The 20389-nt window shown below is 37.8% G+C and overlaps 1 protein-coding gene across 2 annotated transcripts in view; it reads left to right on the top strand.

Moving 5' to 3' along the window:
• The window catches only part of RIOK2 (RIO kinase 2), a 29283-nt gene extending 14836 nt beyond the window's left edge, over positions 1–14447 (top strand). Inside the window, exons 6-10 of one of the 2 annotated variants that reach the window (XM_049870850.1) lie at positions 1388–1579; positions 4894–4986; positions 5746–6270; positions 8309–8405; positions 14154–14447. In XM_049870850.1, coding sequence (XP_049726807.1) covers positions 1388–1579; positions 4894–4986; positions 5746–6270; positions 8309–8405; positions 14154–14318 — 1072 coding nt within the window. In that variant the 3' untranslated portion in view covers positions 14319–14447. Of the gene's footprint in view, positions 1–1387; positions 1580–4893; positions 4987–5745; positions 6271–8308; positions 8406–9474; positions 9564–14153 lie in introns of those variants that run through there. The other variant, XM_049870852.1, reaches the window with a different exon arrangement.
• Positions 14448–20389: the final 5942 nt, after the last annotated feature.

The following is a 20389-nucleotide window of genomic DNA, read 5'->3' as shown; positions in this document are numbered from 1 at the left end:
TATAACTCAGGAAAAAAGACCAAACTTACTGGCCTGGCAAAGACTGGAGAAACCCTGCCGTGGACACCCTTTTAGCTCAGTAATGAAGTCACTCCTGAGGTTCATCCTTCATCCAAAGATTAGACAGGCCCGTAAAACAAAATGAGGCCAAAGGGGCACACCAGACTAGGGCCAAGGACTAGAAGGCAGGAAGGGACAGGAAAGCTGATAATAGGGAGCCCAAGGTTGAGAAAGGGAGAGTGTTGACATGTCTTGGGGTTGGTAACCAATGTCACAAAACAATATGTGACTAATTGTTTAATGAGAAATTAGTTCTGTAAACCTTCATCTGAAGTACAGTAATAAAAAATAATAAAAATAAAGCACAAGCTGTTTTCTTCAAAAAAAAAAAAAAAACAGAGAAAGCACATGTAGACAGTTTGGCTGTAAAGGTCAAAAAAAGAAGGAAGGAGCCCTGGTGGTGCAACAGTTAAGCACTCAGCAGCTAAACAAAAGGTTAGTGGTTCAGATCCACACAGTGGCTCTGCGGGAGAAAGGCCCGGCAGCCTGCTTCCATAAAGATTACAACCAAGAAGACCTTATGGGGCAGTTCTGCTCTGTCACACAGGGTTGCTATGAGTCGGAATCTTCCCAAAGGTGTGGCTTTTTTTAAAATAGGTACGAGATGTTGTACCTTGTCTGTATGCTAATGGGATTAGGAGTGAACTGTGCTGGAGAGAAGGGAATGGCAGTGGTTGCTGGAGCAGTGCTTTTGGGTAGGTGAGAGAAGATGATAGATAGTGCAGTGGGCAGGGAGGATTTGACTCCAGGAGCAGAGAGAGCTCATCGAGTGTATGAATCTCGTAGGTTTGTATTGGAGGCTTAAAGCAGATGTTCCTATTTTGATAACTTGTCAAGAAATTTAAAAGTTCCTTGTGCTAAAAAATATATACTTCATTTTCATAGCATATTTTATTTTTGAGGGGATTACAAGCAAGGAAATTCATGTAGATGAACCTAGCCGATTACTTACATGATAAGTTTCACATAATATCTGATACATTATCCTGCTTAATGGAATTTCAGTAAGTGAATTGTTGATTCATGTATGTGCATGTGTTCGTATATATTTATGTATGCCCTGTTTTCTTCCAAAAAGTTTAAAGACAGCTAGGTTGGTGAGCCGAATCTTCACCTTTTAAAAAAAGATTTTTTTTTTTCTCTTACTAATATATTAAGCATCATGTATGAATTTTTCCTCTCTGGATGATAGGATAATGATAAATTTTTATTTTCTTGATACCTTTCTGCAATTTTTATATCTTATGTCGCATACACATGTTCTTCCTTTCATTTAAATCATAAGTAGGTACAAATAACCTCCTGTCATAATTTTAAATACTTTCAGATGTCAGATACACCATGTTGAAGATCCTGCATCAGTATATAATGAAGCTATGGAACTAATTGTTAAACTTGGAAATCATGGGCTAATTCATGGCGATTTCAATGAATTCAATCTCATTTTGGATAAAGATGACCACATCACCATGATTGATTTTCCACAGATGGTTTCAACTTCTCATCCCAATGCTGAATGGTATGTGCTGAAATTATTTTATTATGACTGTGGCTTTGTTTATGTGTGTTGTTACTGTGGTTAGTTGCTGTCGAGTCAGTTTCAAGTCATAATGACCCTACATACAACAGAACGAGCCATTGCCTGGTCCTGTGCCATCCTTACAATCGTTGTTATGCTTGAGCCCATTGTTGCACCCACTGTGTCAATCCATCTCCTTGAGGGTCTTTTTTTCACTGATCCTTTACCAAGCATGATGTCCTTCTCCAGGGACTGGTCCCTCCTGATAACATGTCCAAAGTATGTAAGACAAAGCCATCCTCTCATCTAAGAAGCATTTGTCTGTACTTTTTCCAAGACAGATTTCTTCCTTTTTCTTGGAGTCCGTGGTATATTCAGTGTTCTTCACCAACACCATATTTCAAATGCATCAGTTTTTCTTCAGCCTTCCTAATTCATTGTCCAGCTTTTGCATGCATATGAGGCTATCGAAAATACCATGGCTTTGGTCAGGTACACTTGAGTCCTCAAGGTAACATCTTTGCATTTTAACTCTTGAAAGAGGTCTTTTGCAGCACATTTGCCAAGTTTAATATGCTGTTTGATTTCTTGACTGCTACTTTCATGGGCATTGATGGTAGATCCAAGTAAAATAAAATCTTTTGACAACTTTAGTCTTTTCTCTATTTCTCATGTTGTTGCTTATTGGTACATATGTGAGGATTTTTGTCTTCTTTATGTTGAGGTGTAATCCATACTGAAGGCTGTACTCTTTCGTCTTGATCAGTAAGTGCTTCAGATCCTCTTTGCTTTCAGCAAGCAAGGTTGTGTCATCTGCATATTGAAGGTTGTTTAAGGAGTCTTCAGTCCTAATGCCATCTTTTTTTTCATATAGTCCAATTTCTCAAATTATTTGCTCAGCATACAGATTGAATAAGTATGGTGAAAGGATAAAACTGATGGACGTCTTTCCCGATTTTAAACCACACAGTGTTCCCTTGTTCTGTTCAAATGACTGCCTCTTGGTCTATGTACAGGGTTCACATGAGCACAATTAAGTGTTCCGGAATTCCCATTCTCCACAGTGTTGTCCATAACTTGTTATGACCCACACAGTTGAATGCTTTTGCATAGTCAGTAAAACACAGGTAAACATCTTTCTGATATTTATGTATGGACTGCCAAAAGAAGAAACAAATCTGTCTTGGAAGAAATACAGCCAGAATGCTCCTTAAAAGCAAGGATAGTAAGACTTCATCTCACATACTTTGGATGTGTTATCAGGAGGGACCAGTCCCTGGAGAAGGACATCATGCTTGGTGAAGTCAAAAAAGAGGAGGACCCTCAATGAGATGGATTGACACAGTGGCTGCAACAGTGGCATCAAGTATAACAATGCTTGTGAGGATGGCACAGGACCGGGCAGTGTTTCATTCTGTTGTTCATAGGGTCGCTATGAGTGGGAACCAACTCAACACCACCTAACAACAACAATATGTATATTAGAACCATTTCTATTTATCATGGTTTTCCTGTTTTGTGATAATATCATTTGGGTCAGTAACTGGCTTGAAGTGGCTGATGATAATGGTAAAAAAAAAAATTGTTTTTTTATTAGAGAATATCAGATTACTAGAATTGTACCTATAAGAGAATCTTTATTACTTCTCAATATTTTTAAAAAAACATACACTTTGATCTAATTTTTGAAACCTCTACATTAAGCTTATGCTATATATTGGAATTCTGAAGAAATTGTCTGCTTTTTAAACCACATTGAAGAATTTGAATAAAAGTCTGTTTTAGACTAAGTTGCCAGACCAATGAGACTAGTTTTTATTTTATTATTAGGAAATAGTTCATATAAAGCCTTATCCCTGGCACAGAGCAGAATCACTTTATACTTTGTGATAATCATATTTTTCACATTGCTTAACCATTTAAACCAGCCAAGTAGTGAAATATGTCCTTTTCCTTTATTTGCTTGTATTTCATAATGCAGTCGAGTGTAATCAACTTAAGTGTAGGTGTTTTTTCTCTTCTGTTCCAGTTATCATGAGAAACTTCTCCTTTTCCCTAGTGTAACAACTGGTATTACATAAAAGAGTATACTCTTTCATGCAAAGTTTGAGCCCAAAACCAGCTTGTGTTAAGTGAACATTGTCTTCCTACTGCTTTTCATTAGGAAATACTTATGCTAGAGAAAGGTCATTGAAAAACAAATTTAAAAAACATTTCCAGCAAAACAATACTGTTAGATTAATGCCTGGCACTTGGGTGGTCAGTATATCTTTGTATGATGACTAATCACCATTTTTATTAACGTGGAGTAACATAGTCACACAGTAAAGGAACATCTGGGAACTACCAGCATTAGAGATGGGAATGATAACAGATTGACACATGCCATGTTTAGGCAACATTGTTCTTTGGGGTGACATTGTGATATAATTTGAAATTTTATGGACAAGCACTGAATAAAGAAATTATACCAGTTTTATTTTGTAGTAAGGGTATGTGAATATATATAAAAAGATCATTTTAAAGTGATTTATTAAGATATTTTTCCCAGGATGCCCTGAGAACAAATAGTGGTGTTGCCTTTCTATTTCCAAACTTCATCTTTCTGCAAAATAATCAGTTAAAATTCAAGGAAATGGTCAATTCCATATCACCCTATCCTTAATTCTCCCTTATCTGGAACTCTTCTGGAGAATTGAATCAGCTCTTGCTGTTTAATGAAGACCTAAAAAGCAACCTGTATTCTGCTGCTGAGTCCAGATTAACAAACCTCCAGATCATTATTTGTAAGCCACATCATTATTTATCTCTTGGGGTATTATTGCATATCAGTAATGGAAAACATATCTACACAAACATAATACAATAGTCCCCAAGATTTTCCTTATGAAACACTAATCTCTTTTTATCTTCAGCTTTGCCAGTTGGCTAGAGGTTCTAGTGGGTGTTGCTGATGGAGGCTTAGCCAGACAGACAGGCGACTAAGGAGGACAGGTGGGAAGTACAGACCTCTGCCCTTCCTTCTTGGGGTTCTTGCTTACCTTATATTCCGTTAGTACATTTCTTCATGAGAAAACCTTGAGTTTTTTAACCATAGGACCTATATAACTTGGACAGCATGTATTCCTTATGATTGGCACTGATTTTAGTTTTCTGAGACAACTGATTTGTGTCTTTGTTTTCCTTTTGCATAACATCTTTTTCTCCTTCATGTAAGGAATAGAAGTGTCATAGCAAATAATAAGGATATTGTCATTGGCTAATAAGAAGGTGAGCAACAAGGGCTATATCAAAAATACTTCTTGCTTTTGCAGGTATTTTGACAGAGATGTTAAATGCATTAGAGATTTCTTCATAAAACGTTTCAGCTATGAAAGTGAGCTTTATCCAGCCTTTAGTGATATCAGGTTTGTATTCTGCATTGCTTTAGTAGGACTCTTTAAATATCTGATTTATTTCATTCTAAAAGTTAACACTTTCATCTAAAAATTTTCAAATAGTGGCCTTTGATAATTATAGTCATTGTTGAGTATCATTGCTATATACTACCTAACTTAAAACTCAAAAATACCTGCCTTAGGTCCATTAAACCAATGTTAATGAGTTTTGGGGAGGAACATACCTAGTTTCTTATAAATTAAGAACTTTTATTCTGGGTCTGTGTGAATAACCCATTTATAAGGAATCAAACCAGATGTGTACCAGAGTTTGTATTTTTTCTTTATTCAGAAGAGCAACTATTGTAATTGATTTGTGGAACAAAATTATTACACACATTCTCAAAGCCTGATTTTCTCATTTGTTTTATATACTTAGGTAAAATAGTGCTTTCTGATTGGATGATTCACATAATTTAAGAGAAGAAAAAACCTTTAGAATCAATAGCCCCCTCTGAAAAGTTAATTTATTAAGTCAAAAGATATCAACTGTAGTTTCTGTAACTTTCTATAGTTGTTTTATTTTTAAAGTGACAGCCAGCATGTATCTTTTACAGTTGTGTACTTAAGTAATTTAAGTATTACAATTTAGGCAAAGAAAATGTTTAAAATATATGTACTGTTAAACTAGCTTGTGAATCATAACTTGTCAGGATAATAGTGTAAGTGTTTATCCACGTCAGATGATTTTTTCCCCTCTTTCAATGCTTGAAATTCCTTTCTTCCTAGGAGAGAGGACTCTCTTGATGTAGAGGTTTCTGCCAGTGGCTACACAAAGGAAATGCAGGCAGATGATGAACTGCTTCATCCAGTCGGGCCAGATGATAAAAATACTGAAGCAGATGAAGGATTTCAATTCGCATTTTCGGATGAAGAGGTGTCAGAAAAAGCAACGGTTTGTAGGTCAGAAAATGAAAGTGAAGGAAACCCTGGAGGTGAATCAGATGGCTGCTGTTGCATGTCACCTGTAAACCTTGAACAGACAATGGAAGACCATCTGTCAGAGGGAAGTGCTGATGCACCCGGTTTTGAAATGACTGAATTCAGTCAAGCTGTAGATGAAATAAAAGGGCGGGTTGGTGAAAACAATTCTGTAACTGAGTTTTCTAAGGAGAAAAACAGAACTGAAAATGGCACCAGACAAGACAGTCAGACAGGTCAAGGAGGAATGCCTGCTGGCTCTGAGGACTATGAAGACGAATGCCCTCATCTGATTGCCTTGGCATCATTAAACAAAGAATTGAGGCCTTTCAGGTACGGATTTCTGTTGATTGATTTTTTTACTTTAATCTTGAAACCAGTACTTTTGTCAATTCTGGTAAAGAGTATTTTCTCAAATAGTCTGACAGCATTCTTTTCAGCCACCATTGTGTCAAAGGAAAGCAGATAACCTTTTTGTTAAAATTCCTCCTTTATAATTGGCATGATTCTTAATAGCCTATTGATTAAATTTTAAGCAGTTGTTCTGTTTCAAAATACAAACTGCAGACTTTCAAAGAATTAATAACAGTCTCTTAATAAAATGATATGGTTTTAAGATGGATGAATTGTTTTTCATATATTTTCATAATTTAATGTATATTTGATTTATATGTTGTTGTTCGGTGCCATTGAGTCGGTTCCGACTTATAGCAACCCTTTGTGCAACAGAAGGAAACATTGCCTAGTCCTGCACCATCCTCACAATCGTCGTTGTGCTTGAGCCCACTGTTGCAGCCACTGTGTCAGTCCATCTCATTGAGGATCTTCCTCTTTTTCTCTGACCTTCTACTGAGCACGATGCCCTTCTTCAGGAACTGGTCCCTCCTGATAATATATCCAAAGTATGCGAGACGAAATCTCACCATCCTTGCTTCTGATGAGCATTCTGGCTGTACTTCTTCCAAGACAGACTAATGTATAGGTCAATAAACATACAGTAAATATGTTCTTTACAGAGAATATTTTCGTACAATGCATTTTCTCTGGTACATTGAACCTTCTGTCTTACCTGTTCATGTACAGTTAAAATTACATGATGGTATTATTCTGCTTTCTTTTAAGATTTTTTTTTTCTTGCAGATATTAATCAGACTTAGATTAGCAAAAGATCTAACATTTAACTTTTAGATTTGGGATAGCTCATTCAGAATCAAACAACTCTATTGTAATGAAATTATGGTTTTATTTATTCCAAAATAGTAACATGACAAAATTAGATCAGCGGTACATTTATTAGGCTTTTCCCAGTACACGTTTGTGTTACTTACATCCTTGAGCTGCTTTTATCTTTACAGTTTTGTTATGAAGCAAAGCATGAGAATTTTGTTCCTTTTTTATGTAGCTCTGTTTCTTGAATCTCAGGGCTACTATCATTTAAATAATAAACTTGTAAAATTAAATTAAAGCAGAACCTTGACAGTAAGAAGTGAAGGGTGGCAGTGGTTCAGGATTTCGAGTAAGTGACGGAAGAAAACCTACATAGGATTAAAGAGTCTTCTAAGCACAGGATAGTAGTAATTTGCTCTCACTCTCTTAACACATGCTGGGCAAAATTTTTACTATTCGAAGTAAGAAATTCATTGCCATCAAGTTGATTCTGACTTGTAGCACCCAAGAGGACAGGGTAGAACTGCCCCATAGGATTTCCAAGGCTTTAAGCTGTACAGAAGCAGGCTGCCATATCTTCCTCCCTGGAACAGCTGGTAGGTTCAAACTGCTGGACTTTCAGTTAGCAGTGGAGCGCTTAACCACTATGCCACCAGTAGAAACGTAAAATAATGGATATTGCTGAAAAATAAATTCTATTAAGAATTAATATTGTCTGAGTTTCTTATATATGCATTGAAACGGAGCAATGTGAAAAACTGGTAAGACAGTTTCCGTAGTTGCAATTTTTTCTGCCTTCGCAGAGTGAACTCTGTATGGAGTACCATCTCAGTTCCCATTATACTCTGCTGTTTCTGGGAATGTGGCAAGAAAATGTCTCAGAGATTTAGTTTGTGAGAGGCAGATTTGTATAGTTCTGTGAAAGAAGAGGAGAGGATTAGTAGAACCTTTTTGGTTCAAAATTTTGATTGTGACGATAACTCTAAGAAAGCTGAAAAATAAAAATTGTTAATACATTGGGCTGAATTGTGGGTGGCTTTACCTTCATGGAAATTTTAAATATATTGATATTTCTGAGGAATTTGATCTTTAAGTTTTACTGCCATGTAAGGAATAACGTAAATGAATTTAGTCAAGCATAACTAATTATATTATTAAAAGATTAACTAGATAAATTATTGTTATCTTTTTTTTTTAACTTTAGAGATGAAGAAAATATGGGAGATGTTACTCAATACAGAACAAGAACTCTGAGTGTTACTTCTGCAGGCAGTGTTGTCAGCTGTTCAACAATTGCCCCGGTAACTATTCATCTAACATTTAGTAAATGTTTATTAGGTTACTGCTGAGGTCAGATTACTGAGCAGAGTCACTGTAAGGGTTACAGGGCCATCTGGACCTCACATGTTAATAATATTAAATTATAACAGGTACAAATTTAATAATATAAGAGCAGGTTCATTTTTAGCTGGAATGGTTACAACTTTCAGGGAAAAATCAGCATGTAAGTTAGCGTGAACTTGAAGGATAAAAATCACAGAAATGTATCTAAGGGAGGACTTTGTAGAGTCTCATGTGGCCTAGTCCCTGCTTTTTAAGTATAAGGAAATTGAGGCCAAAATAGGCTACATGTTACCTAGCTAGTCACAACACTGGGACTGAAGTGTAAAGATGCACCGCCTTCACTAGCTAGGTTGTCCTTAAATTTTGAAGGAGAAAAATAGATAGTTTTTAAAATATTTCTTGGTATCTCAAATTTTTATTTTAAAGAAATTTCACAAGGGACATTTTCTGGGCAGGATAATGAGCACAAATAGTCCAGCTCCTGCCAAGGAGCTTTGCTGCCTGCCAACCTTCTCTGGGAGCTGCTTAGAAAGGAAAACCAGTTTGTTTACTTTGTATATTTTCAACAGAGAAATATGGCTCATTCTTACATGATTTTAGAGAGGCCATGTTCCCCAGAGCAATGCCATTCTCACTGGCCTCTGGAGGTATTGTCACTCCTGTTCTCTAACACCGGTGTTACGGAGATGTACCACTCTTATTTGCCATCTGGGAACAACGTGAATTTCTAAATACCGTAATTCTTCTGATGAGTGGAACAAAGCTGTTCTTGGCTTTCTTAGAAAGTTACTTTCCTGAGTCCTTTTGGCAGCCATCAGCGAACATTTACCACAAGCCTGTGGTGCCCACACTATTTCCTAGTCTTATTTTTGGATCAGGCAGTGTTTTTAAAATTGTACTTTAAACTTTTGAAAAAATCATTTTCTGTGCAGCACTAAGAAAGAGCAACATAGTAATTTTCACTTTTTTTCCATAAATTAAAATCACGCAATAAGTGTGTTGTTTTTTTTTTTCTTCCTGCTTAAGGTATTAAATTGAGAATCACTGAACCCAGTTTTTAGTTATAACTTCACTTAAAATGAGCAAAAGAAGGAAATCATTATAGAAAGTAGAAGGAGGAAATAAAATGATTAATCAGTCAACACAGTACACCACATCAATAGAACAAAGGAAAAGAACCACATGATCATCTCTGTTGATGCAGAACAGGCATTCGATAAAATCCAACATCCATTCTTGATGAAAACCCTCACCAATACAGGAATAGAAGGAAAGTTCCTCGATATAATTAAGGGCATCAGTGAAAAACCAACAGCCACATTATATTTGATGGAGAAAGATTGAGAGCTTTCCTACTGAAATCGGAAACAAGACAAGGATGCCTGGTCTTACTGCTCCTATTCAATAATGTATTGGAAGTCTTAGCCAGAGCAATAAAACAAGAAAAATAAAGGTATACACATCAAAAAAGAAGTAAAATTATGTCTGTTTACTGATGATACGATCCTATATATGTAGAAAACCCCAAAGAATTCACAAGAAAGCTGCTAAAGCTAATTGAGGAATTTAGCAAAGTTACAGGGTACAAGGTAAACAAACAAAATTCAGTTTGGTTTCTATACATCAGCAATGAGAAATCTGAAAGGGATCTTAGGGAAACAATTCCATTTACAATAACATCTAAGAGAATAAAATACCTAGGAATAAATTTAACCAGGGAGGTGAAAGACTTATACAGTGAAAATTATAAAACATTGCTGAAAGAGATTAAAGGAGACTTAAATAAATGGAAAGATGTTTCATGTTCACGGATTGGAAAACTTAATAGTGTTGTCCATAATGCCACCGAAGAAATCTATAGATACAATGCAATCCCAATCAAAACAACCACCTTTACAAAAATGGAAAAACCAATCCTCAGTTTTATATGGAATGGCAATGTTGAAAAAGAAAGTAGGAGAACTCACTTCCTGATTTCAAAACATAAAATTACAGTAATCAAGCTGAGGAAATTTTAATGAAGCCAAAGAAAATTAAAGCAAGTCCATGAGAGACAAAGTACAACATTGAGTATATTCCACCTGAATTTAGAGACCATCTCAAGAATAGATTTGACACATCAAACACTAGTGACTGAAGACCAGACAAGTTGTGGGGTGACATCAAGGACATCATACATGAAGAAAGCAAAGGGTCATTAAAAAAACAGGAAAGAAAAAAAAGACCAAAATGGATGTCACAAGAGACTCTGAAACTTGCTCTTGAATGTAGAGAAGCAAAAGGAAATGGAACTGGATATCCATTTGCAAAAAAATGAAACAGGACCCATACCTCACACCATGCACAAAAACTAACTCCAAGTGGATCAAAGACCTAAACATAAAGACTAAAACGATAAAGATCATGGAACAAAAAATTGGGACAACCCTAGGAGCCCTAATACAAGGTATAAACAGAATACAAAACATTACCAAAAATGATGAAGGGAAACCCGATAACTGGAAGCTCCTAAAAATCAAACACCTATGCTCATCTAAAGACTTCTCCAAAAGAGTAAAAAGACCACCTACAGATCGGGAAAGAATTTTCAGCTATGACATCTCCGACCAGCGCCTGATCTCTAAAATCTACATGATTCTGTCAAAACTCAACCACAAAAAGACAAACAACCCAATCAAGAAGTGGGCAAAGGATATGAACACACATTTCACTAAAGAAGATATTCAGGCAGCCAACAGATACATGAGAAAATGCTCTCGATCATTAGCCATTAGAGAAATGCAAATTAAAACTACGATGAGATTTCATCTCACACCAGCAAGGCTAGCATTAATCCAAAAAACACAAAATAATAAATGTTGGAGAGGATGCGGAGAGATTGGAACTCTTATACACTGCTGGTGGGAATGTAAAATGGTACAACCACTTTGGAAATCTATCTGGCGTTATCTTAAACAGTTAGAAATAGAACTACCATACAACCCAGAAATCCCACTCCTGGGAATATACCCTAGAGATACAAGAGCCTTCATACAAACAGATATATGCACACCCATGTTTATTGCAGCTCTGTTTACAATAGCAAAAAGTTGGAAGCAACCAAGGTGTCCATCAACGGATGAATGGGTAAATAAATTGTGGTATATTCACACAATGGACTACTACGCATCGATAAAGAACAGTGACGAATCTCTGAAACATTTCATAACATGGAGGAACCTGGAAGGCATTGTGCTGAGCGAAAGTAGTCAGAGGCAAAAGGACAAATATTGTATAAGACCACTATTATAAAATCTTGAGAAATAGTAAACCTGAGAAGAACACATACTTGTGTGGTTACGAGGGGGGGAGGGAGGGAGGGAGGGTGGGAGAGGGTTTTTTATTGATTAATCAGTAGATAAGAACTGTTTTAGGTGAAGGGAAAGACAACACTCAATACATGGAAGGTCAGCTCAATTGGACTGGACCAAAAGCAAAGAAGTTCCCGGGATAAAATGAATGCTTCAAAGGTCAGCGGAGCAAGCGCGGGGGTCTGGGGAACATGGTTTGCAGGGACTTCTAAGTCAATTGGCAAAATAATTCTATTATGAAATCATTCGGCATCCCACTTTGAAATGTGGCGTCTGGGGTCTTAAATGCTAACAAGCGGCCATCTAAGATGCATCAATTGGTCTCAACCCACCTGGAGCAAAGGAAAATGAAGAACACCAAGGCCACACGACAACTAAGAGCCCAAGAGACAGAAAGGGCCACATGAACCAGAGACTTACATCATCCTGAGACCAGAAGAACTAGTTGGCGCCCGGCCAGAATCGATGACTGCCCTGACAGTGAGCACAGCAGAGGACCCCTGAGGGAGCAGAAGATCAGTGGGATACAGACCCCAAATTCTCATAAAAAGACCAAACTTAATGGTCTGACTGAGACTAGAGGAATCCCGGCGGCCATGCTCCCCAGACCTTCTGTTGGCACAGGACAGGAACCATCCCCGAAGACAACTCATCAGACATGAAAGGGACTGGTCAGTGGGTGGGAGAGAGACGCTGATGAAGAGTGAGCTAATTATATCAGGTGGACACTTGAGATTGTGTTGGCAACTCTTGTCTGGAGGGTGGATGGGAGGATAGAGAGAGAGGGAAGCCAGCAAAATTGTCAAGAAAGGAGAGACTGAAAGGGCTGACTCAAGAGGGGGAGAGCAAGTGGGAGTAGGGAGTGAGATGTATGTAAACTAATATGTGACAGACTGATTGGATTTGTAAACGTTCACTTGAAGCTTAATAAAAGTTATAAAAAAAAAAAAAAAGCAAATGGAAGAAATGATGAAGTAAAAGAGGTGAATGGAAGATTTCAAATGGTGGCTCGAGAAGACAGACTGAAGTATTATAATGAAATGTTTAACGATCTGAAGTTAGAAAACCAAAAGGGAAGAACACACTTGGCATTTCTGTAGCTGAAAGAGCTGAAGAAAAAATTCAAGCCTCAAATTTTAACAGTGAAGGGTTCTATGAGCAAAAAATTGAACAACGCAGGAAGCATCAAAAAAAGGTGAAGGAATACACAGAGTCACTGTACCAAAAAGATTTTGTTAATGTTCAACCATTTCAGGAGGTAGCATATGATCAAGAACCCATGGTATTAAAGGAAGAAGTCCAAGCTGCACTGAAGGCGTTGGCAAAAAACAAGGCTCCGGGAATTGACAAAATAACTATTTCAACAAACAGATGCAACACTAGAAGCGCTCACTTGTCTGTGCCAAGAAATTTGGAAGATGGCTACCTGGCCAACAGACTGGAAGAGATCCGTAGTTGTGCCCATTCAAGAGAAAGGTGATCCAACAGAATGCAGAAATTATTGAACAATATCATTAATACCACACACAAGTAAAATTTTGCTGAATATGATTCAAAAATGCTTGTTGAATTGGTGTACATTTTGCTGTGTACATTTTTAACAAGGAAAATAAATTATTCAAAAAAAAAGAAAAAAGACCCTCACTTTTTCTCTGACTGTGTTTATCTTCTTTTTTAGGAGACATTTGAATGATGCAGAGCTATATGTTCAATTAAGAACAGGTTGTAGTGCTTCAGAGCAAGAGAAGGTCATTGTGAACTGAATACTTAAATGTCTTATTCACCCTTTAAGTCCTATGACATGTGCCACTGTTGTCTTGACTTACAAATAATTTAAATTTATGGCCATGTACTAGGAGAAAGCATTCTACATCTCCCAAAAAGTCCCCAAAAAATGAAGACTTCTGCATGGATAACTGCTGTCATGTCTGCCCCTGAAGTTATGAGGACACTCTTGTATGTATTTTGACCAATAGTAAACATTTGCAAAAATAATTTTCCACTACAAAACCATGCCTATTTTTCACCTAGAAACAGGTTTGGTTTTTTTTTTTTTGCCAGTTTTCATGATAGACACTAGGTGGCACTGTGGTAATTTAAAGAATTTTGCCTCTACACTGCTTTTTGCTATATAATCTGTATTTCTGTTAGAAATTTAGTTTCTTCTGTTTTATATGGAGTTTTATTGCTGACTCATATAGTACTATCTGATTTTGGAATTTTTTTAATTCACGCTGTTAACATAAATTTGAAGATATTTGTATAAACCGTTTTACTTTCTGACTCGGCACAAAACAACAAACTCATGGAAACAGCCTATTATCAGTGATGCTAATGTAGAAATTTTCTTTTCAGGAACTAGTGAAACAGAAGGTGAAACGTCAGTTGACAAAACAGCAAAAGGCAGCTGTCAGACGTCGACTGCAGAAAGGAGAAGCAAATATATTTACTAAACAACGGAGGGAAAACATGCAAAATATTAAATCAAGCTTAGAAGCAGTTAGCTTTTGGGGAGAGTAATATATTTAAGATATTAGAGATTTCGAATATGTTTGGAAAAAAGTTATCTCTTTTTAAGCCACCTTTACCTTTTTTAGGATAACATGGGTACATAAATAAATAAATCCTTTTTTTTCCCTGTAAATTTGACTCATTTGATCTGTGTCTTCCCTAATAATCATTACAGTAATACTGCTAAAACCTGTTGCCGTCGATTCGATTCGGACTCATAGCGACCCTATGGGACAGAGTATAACTGCCCCATACAGTTTCCGTGGAGCGCCTGGTGGATTCAAGCTGCCAACCTTTTTGGTTAGCAGCTGTAGTTCTTAAGTATTGATTATGGTCAATCTAAAATCATTTTTCAGAACAATGCTTATCACATTAGGGATATTTGAAAATTTCTTTTGTTAGTCTAAATATCACTATTTTTATTGTTTTGGTTTTTGGTCTCCACCAAAAATAGATAGTTCCACATTCCCTTTTTCTTTTCTCCCTCGGTTTTCTTACTATTAAAATTGTATTTATAACTACTTTTTAGGGTTGTTTTGAGAATTAACTGAGATAATGCACATAAAGCACTTTGAACAATGCTTAGAACATTGTAAACATTCAATAAGGTGTAGCTGTTAAAATGGTAACTACATTTATTTTAATGAAATTCTGCTGACAACTTGGTTGTATTTTATTAACCCCTGAAAGAATGGACTGCGGTCTCTTTTTTTTTTTTTTCTTTAGTCTCTGGTAGTAAAAATGCACCAGTAGTGCAAAGTACAGGAACTGAAACATCTGAAACACAAATGCCCAATAAAACATAAAGCCAGTGTTTACACAGGCCGGACCTGTTACAAGCCTTTATGTGCGTCAGCTCGTCTAAATCTCACAGTGCTCCTAGGGAGGGGCTGGGCGTTCCCATTCTGTAGATGAGTAAACTTCAGCACGGAGCTTAGTGACTCAAGGCCACACGGTACGTGACAGGACCAGGATCTGACCCAGGCAGACTGGCACCAGGGACTGTATAGCCTTATTCACGACACTAGGTGGCTTCTCACCATACAGAAAATGTACACTATGGCTGAAAACCAAAGAAGTATAAACAATTCATTCAGTAAATTAATTCCATTAAAAAATGAGCCAGTAGTGCATAATTTTATCTACATTATTTTCTCTCATTTACATTGGTAATGTGGGCATGGGAACAGTTCCACCACCATTTTTGCAGTTGCCAGATATTATGCAGGTCTGAAAAGAGAAGAGCTGCAGGTGGGAAAAGATGGTGAGGGAAATGTTCTTACTCATATTTTTAACTGGATGGATCTCATTCAACATTAGCAAATAGTGCGGGAAAGAAAAATAATACATAACACACAGTCCCTCCCTTAAGGACTTTATAATCCAGAGATGTGAAGATGGGTGGCTCAGTACTTGGCACCTGATGTCTCCACATCACCCATTTGTTCAGAAGGAGGTCACCTGCAGTGAAAATGGCCACTAGGTGGCAATGTCACCTCAGTCACCAGACAGGATGTCCTTAAATCACCTGTACTCGTGATTATGATCTACCTGAAGGAATACAACAGATTCTTCGCAAAGATTAATAGTAGTAGGATAGTAGACTCCCTTTCACCTCTACAAAATTAATTCAGCTATTATCTACAGCATCCATAATTGTCTAATAAATTCACTTAAATATATAAAAATAAATGAAGGAAAATGTCATATTGGAAGTAAGGAGCTCTGGTGGTGCAGTGGTTAAGTGCTTGGCTACTCAGCGAAAGGTTGGCAGTTCAAACCCACCAGCCTCGCTGATGGAAAATGATGTGGTAATCTGCTGTAAAAATTGTTAGGTGCCATGGAGTTGGTTCCAACTCATAGCGACCCCGTGTACAACAAAATGAAACACTGCCCGTTATGCTTGAGTCCGTTGTTGCGGCACTGTGTCAATCCATCTCACTGAGGATCTTCCTCTTTTTTACTGACCCTCCACTTTGCCAAGCATGATGTCCTCCAGGGACTGGTCCCTCCTGATAACATGTCCAAAACATATAAGACGATGTCTCACTGTCTTAGGCTGGGTTCTCTAGAGAAGCAAAACCAGTAATGTGGATAAATATATGTTGTTGTTAGGTGCCGTCGAGTCAGTTCCAACTCATAGCGACCCTATGCACAACAGAATGAAACACTGCCTGGTCCTGCACCATCCTTACAATCGTTGTTATGCTTGAGCTCATTGTTGCAGCCACTGTGTCAATCCACCTTGTTGAGGGTCTTCTTCTTTTCCACTGACCCTGTACTCTGCCAAGCATGATGTCCTTCTGAGGTCCTGATCCATCCTGACAATGTATCCAAAGTATGTAAGACGCAGTCTCGCCATCCTTGCCTCTAAGGAGCATTCTGGCCACACTTCTTCCAAGACAGATTTGTTCGTTCTTTTGGCAGTCCGTGGTATATTCAATATTCTTCACCAACACCACAATTCAAAGGCGTCAACTCTTCTTCAGTCTTCCTTATTCATTGTCCAGCTTTCACATGCATATGATGTGATTGAAAATACCATGGCTTGGGTCAGGCGCACCTTAGTCTTCAGGGTGACATCTTTGCTCTTCAACACTTTGAAGAGGTCCTTTGCAGCAGATTTGCCCAATGCAATGCATCTTTTGATTTCTTGACTGCTGCTTCCATGGCTATTGATTTGTGGATCCAAGTAAAATGAAATCCTTGACAACTTCAATCTTTTCTCTGTTTATCATGATGTTGCTCATTGGTCCAGTTGTGAGGATTTTTGTTTTCTTTATGTTGAGGGGTAATCCATACTGAAGGCTGTGGTCTTTGATGTTCATTAGTAAGTGCTTCAAGTCCTCTTCACTTTCAGCAAGCAAGGTTGTGTCATCTGCATAATGCAGGTTGTTAATGAGTCTTCCTCCAATCCTGATGCCCCGTTCTTCATACAGTCCAGCTTCTCAGAGTATTTGCTCAACATACAGATGGAATAGGTATGGTGAAAGAATACAACCCTGACACACACCTTTCCTGACTTTAAACCAATCACTATCCCCTTGTTCTGTATGAACAACCGCCTCTTGATAGGTGTAAAGGTTCCTCATGAGCACAATTAAGTGTTCTGGAATTCCCATTCTTCTCAATGTTATCCGTAGTTTGTTATGATCCACACAGTCCAAAGCCTTTGCATAATCAATAAAACACAGGTAAACATCCTTCTGGTATTCTCTGCTTTCAGCCAGGATCCATCTGACATCAGCAATGATAACCCTGGTTCCGCGTCCTTTTCTGAAACCGGCCTGAATTTCTGGCAGTTCCCTGTCGATATACTGCTGCAGCCGTTTTTGAATGATCTTCAGCAGAATTTTGCTTGCGTGTGATATTGGTATTGTTCTATAATTTCCACATTCGGTTGGATCACCTTTCTTGGAAATAGGCATAAATATGGATCTCTTCCAGTCAGTTGAGAGATTTATATTAAGGAAACAGCTCACGCAATTGTACGGGTTGGAATTTCCAAGGTCCTTGGATCAGGATAAAGTCCTTTTCCAATTCATGGGAGCCACAGAAGCTGGTAACTCAAGATAAGCAGGTTGGAGAGAAGGTATCCCGCTCACAGGCTGTGATGGTCGAGGAATCCCCAAGGTTGGCAGGCAAGACCACGAGGTTTCTCCTGAGTCGCTCAGCTGCAGGGGCTGGTGAACCCAAGATAAGCAGGTCAGAGAGCAGAGGCCGTGAAGATCGGCAAATCCCAAGACAGACAGATAAGCTGCTAGCTCAAGTCTGGAGAACCAGAAGTCAGACAAGAGACAGCTGCTAGATCCAGAACAAGCCAACAACTTCTGCAAGGTGAGCAGGAAGGAAGTAGGAGGCAGAAGGCGGAGAGATGAAGGCTGAGGGGGTGGTGAGCAGGCCCCACTCCTGCCAGTACCACTCAGCAGATTTCATCATGGAAGTGATCACATATCAAATTTCAACAGGGAAGTGATCACAACATTATACAACTGCCGAAACACTGAGAATCAGGGCCCAGCCAAGTTGACACACAATCTTAACCATCACACTTGCCATCCTTGCCTCTAAGGAGCATTCTGGCTGTACTTCTTCCAGGACAGGTTTGTTCATTTTTTTGGCAGTTCATGGTATATTCAATATCCTTCACCAATACCATAATTAAAAGGTATCAATTCTTCTTCGGTCCTCCTTATTCATTGTCTAGCTTTCTCATGAAAACACCATGGCTTGGGTCAGGCACACGTTAGTCCTTAAAGTGACATCTTTGCTTTTTAACACTTTAAAGACCTCTCTTGCAGAAGATCTGTCTAATGCAATATGTCATTTGATTTCTTGACTACTGCTTCCATGGGTGTTGATCATGGATTCAAGTGAAATGAAATCCTTGACAACTTCAATCTTTTCTCCATTTATCATGATGTTGCTTATTGGTCCAGTTGTGAGGATTTTTGTTTTCTTAATGTTGAGGTGTAATCCAGACTGAAGGCTGTGGTCTTTGATCTTTATCATAAGTGCTTCAAGTCCTCTTCACTTACAGCAAGCAAGGTTGTGTCATCTGCATAACTCAGGTTGTTAATAAATCTTCCCCCAATCCTGATGCCCCATTCTTCTTCATTTAGTCCAGCTTCTCATATTATTTGCTCAGCATACAGATTGAATGAGCATGGTGAAAGGATACAACAACCCTGATACACACGTTTCCTAACTTTAAACCATGTAGTATCCCCTTGTTCTGTCTGAATAACTACCTCTTGGTCTAAGTATACAGGTTTCTCATGAGTGTTCTGGAATTCCCATTCTTCACAATGTCAGCAATAATTTGTTATGATCCACACAGTTGAATGCCTTTGCTCAATGAAACACCAGTAAACATCTTTCTGGTATTCTCTGCTTTCAGCCAGAATCCAACTGACATCAGCAGTGATATCCCTCATTCCACAATTATAGCCTTGGAAACTCTATGGGGCAGTTTCATGCTGTCCCATAGGGTTACTATGAGTCAGAATCAATTTGAGCACAGTGGGTTTGGTTTTTGAAATACTAGAAGTATTTGAATTTCAGATGTCTTTAAATTCAAGTATTCATTTTATAATATATTTTAAAGCATTTTTATAATGTAAAATAACAGTGAAAACAGATTAATAGAACTACATAATATTTATTTTGGAACACATTTTCTTATATTCAAGTGCTAAAAGCAAATTAGAAATGAAACTAGTATGACATCATTCTACTTGGCTTTGCTTAGTTACTCAGTACTAGCTGAGAAACTGAAGGCAAAGAAACATGTCTTCACCCTTCTTGTTATTAAAATTGTTATTAGGTGCCATCAAATCAGTTCCAACTCATAGCAACACTGTACAACAGAACAAAACACTGCCTAGTTCTGTGCCATCCTCACAATTGTCGCTATACTTGAGCCCATTGTTGAAGCCACTGTTAGTCCATCCTGTTGAGGGTCTTCCTCTTTTTCACTGATCCTGTACTTTATCAAGCATTATTGTAGGTTCATTTCCGCAGAGTTTCTGAGGCAGGGAGAATTTGGATGAATGAGTAGACTGAAAAGCAGAGTTTCCAAAGGGGGAAGTCACCCAGAAAAGCCAGAAGACAGAAATGAATATAGTACACTTGGTATATTGTAGTTGGGGAAAGGGCATTGTGCAGGAAAGAATCAAATTAAAGATGATTTTTAAATTAAAAAACAAAAAAGTTCAACTTAATGGAATAGTAAAAAGACCAATTCTAGGTTTGAACTGTGCAGTAATTTGATTTTAAAAGGGGGAGGAAGGATGTGAGGAGGTAAGAAAAATTTGTCTGGCAATATTAGAATGGATTAGAGGGAATCCGGAATAGAATCCAGGAGGTTGCCCAGTCAGTAGTCTAAGCATTTGTTCAAGGCAGTCTGGACTAGAATCCTACTATCACATCCTAGAATTATAGTTATTATAGAGATTCTCTATTACCCTGCTTTCATTTTAGAGATGAGAGAACATCTTGAGATATAAAATTACTTGTCCAAAGTCACACTTAGTAAGGTTCAAAGGGAGTGGAAGGAAAAGAAAAGATAATATAGGAAT

The sequence above is a fragment of the Elephas maximus genome, chromosome 2 (assembly GCF_024166365.1).
Source record: "Elephas maximus indicus isolate mEleMax1 chromosome 2, mEleMax1 primary haplotype, whole genome shotgun sequence".
In the NCBI taxonomy this organism is placed as follows: Eukaryota; Metazoa; Chordata; class Mammalia; order Proboscidea; family Elephantidae; genus Elephas; species Elephas maximus.
The sequence above is the reverse complement of the archived record's forward strand: the minus strand, read 5'-3'. Positions and strand labels throughout refer to the sequence as shown.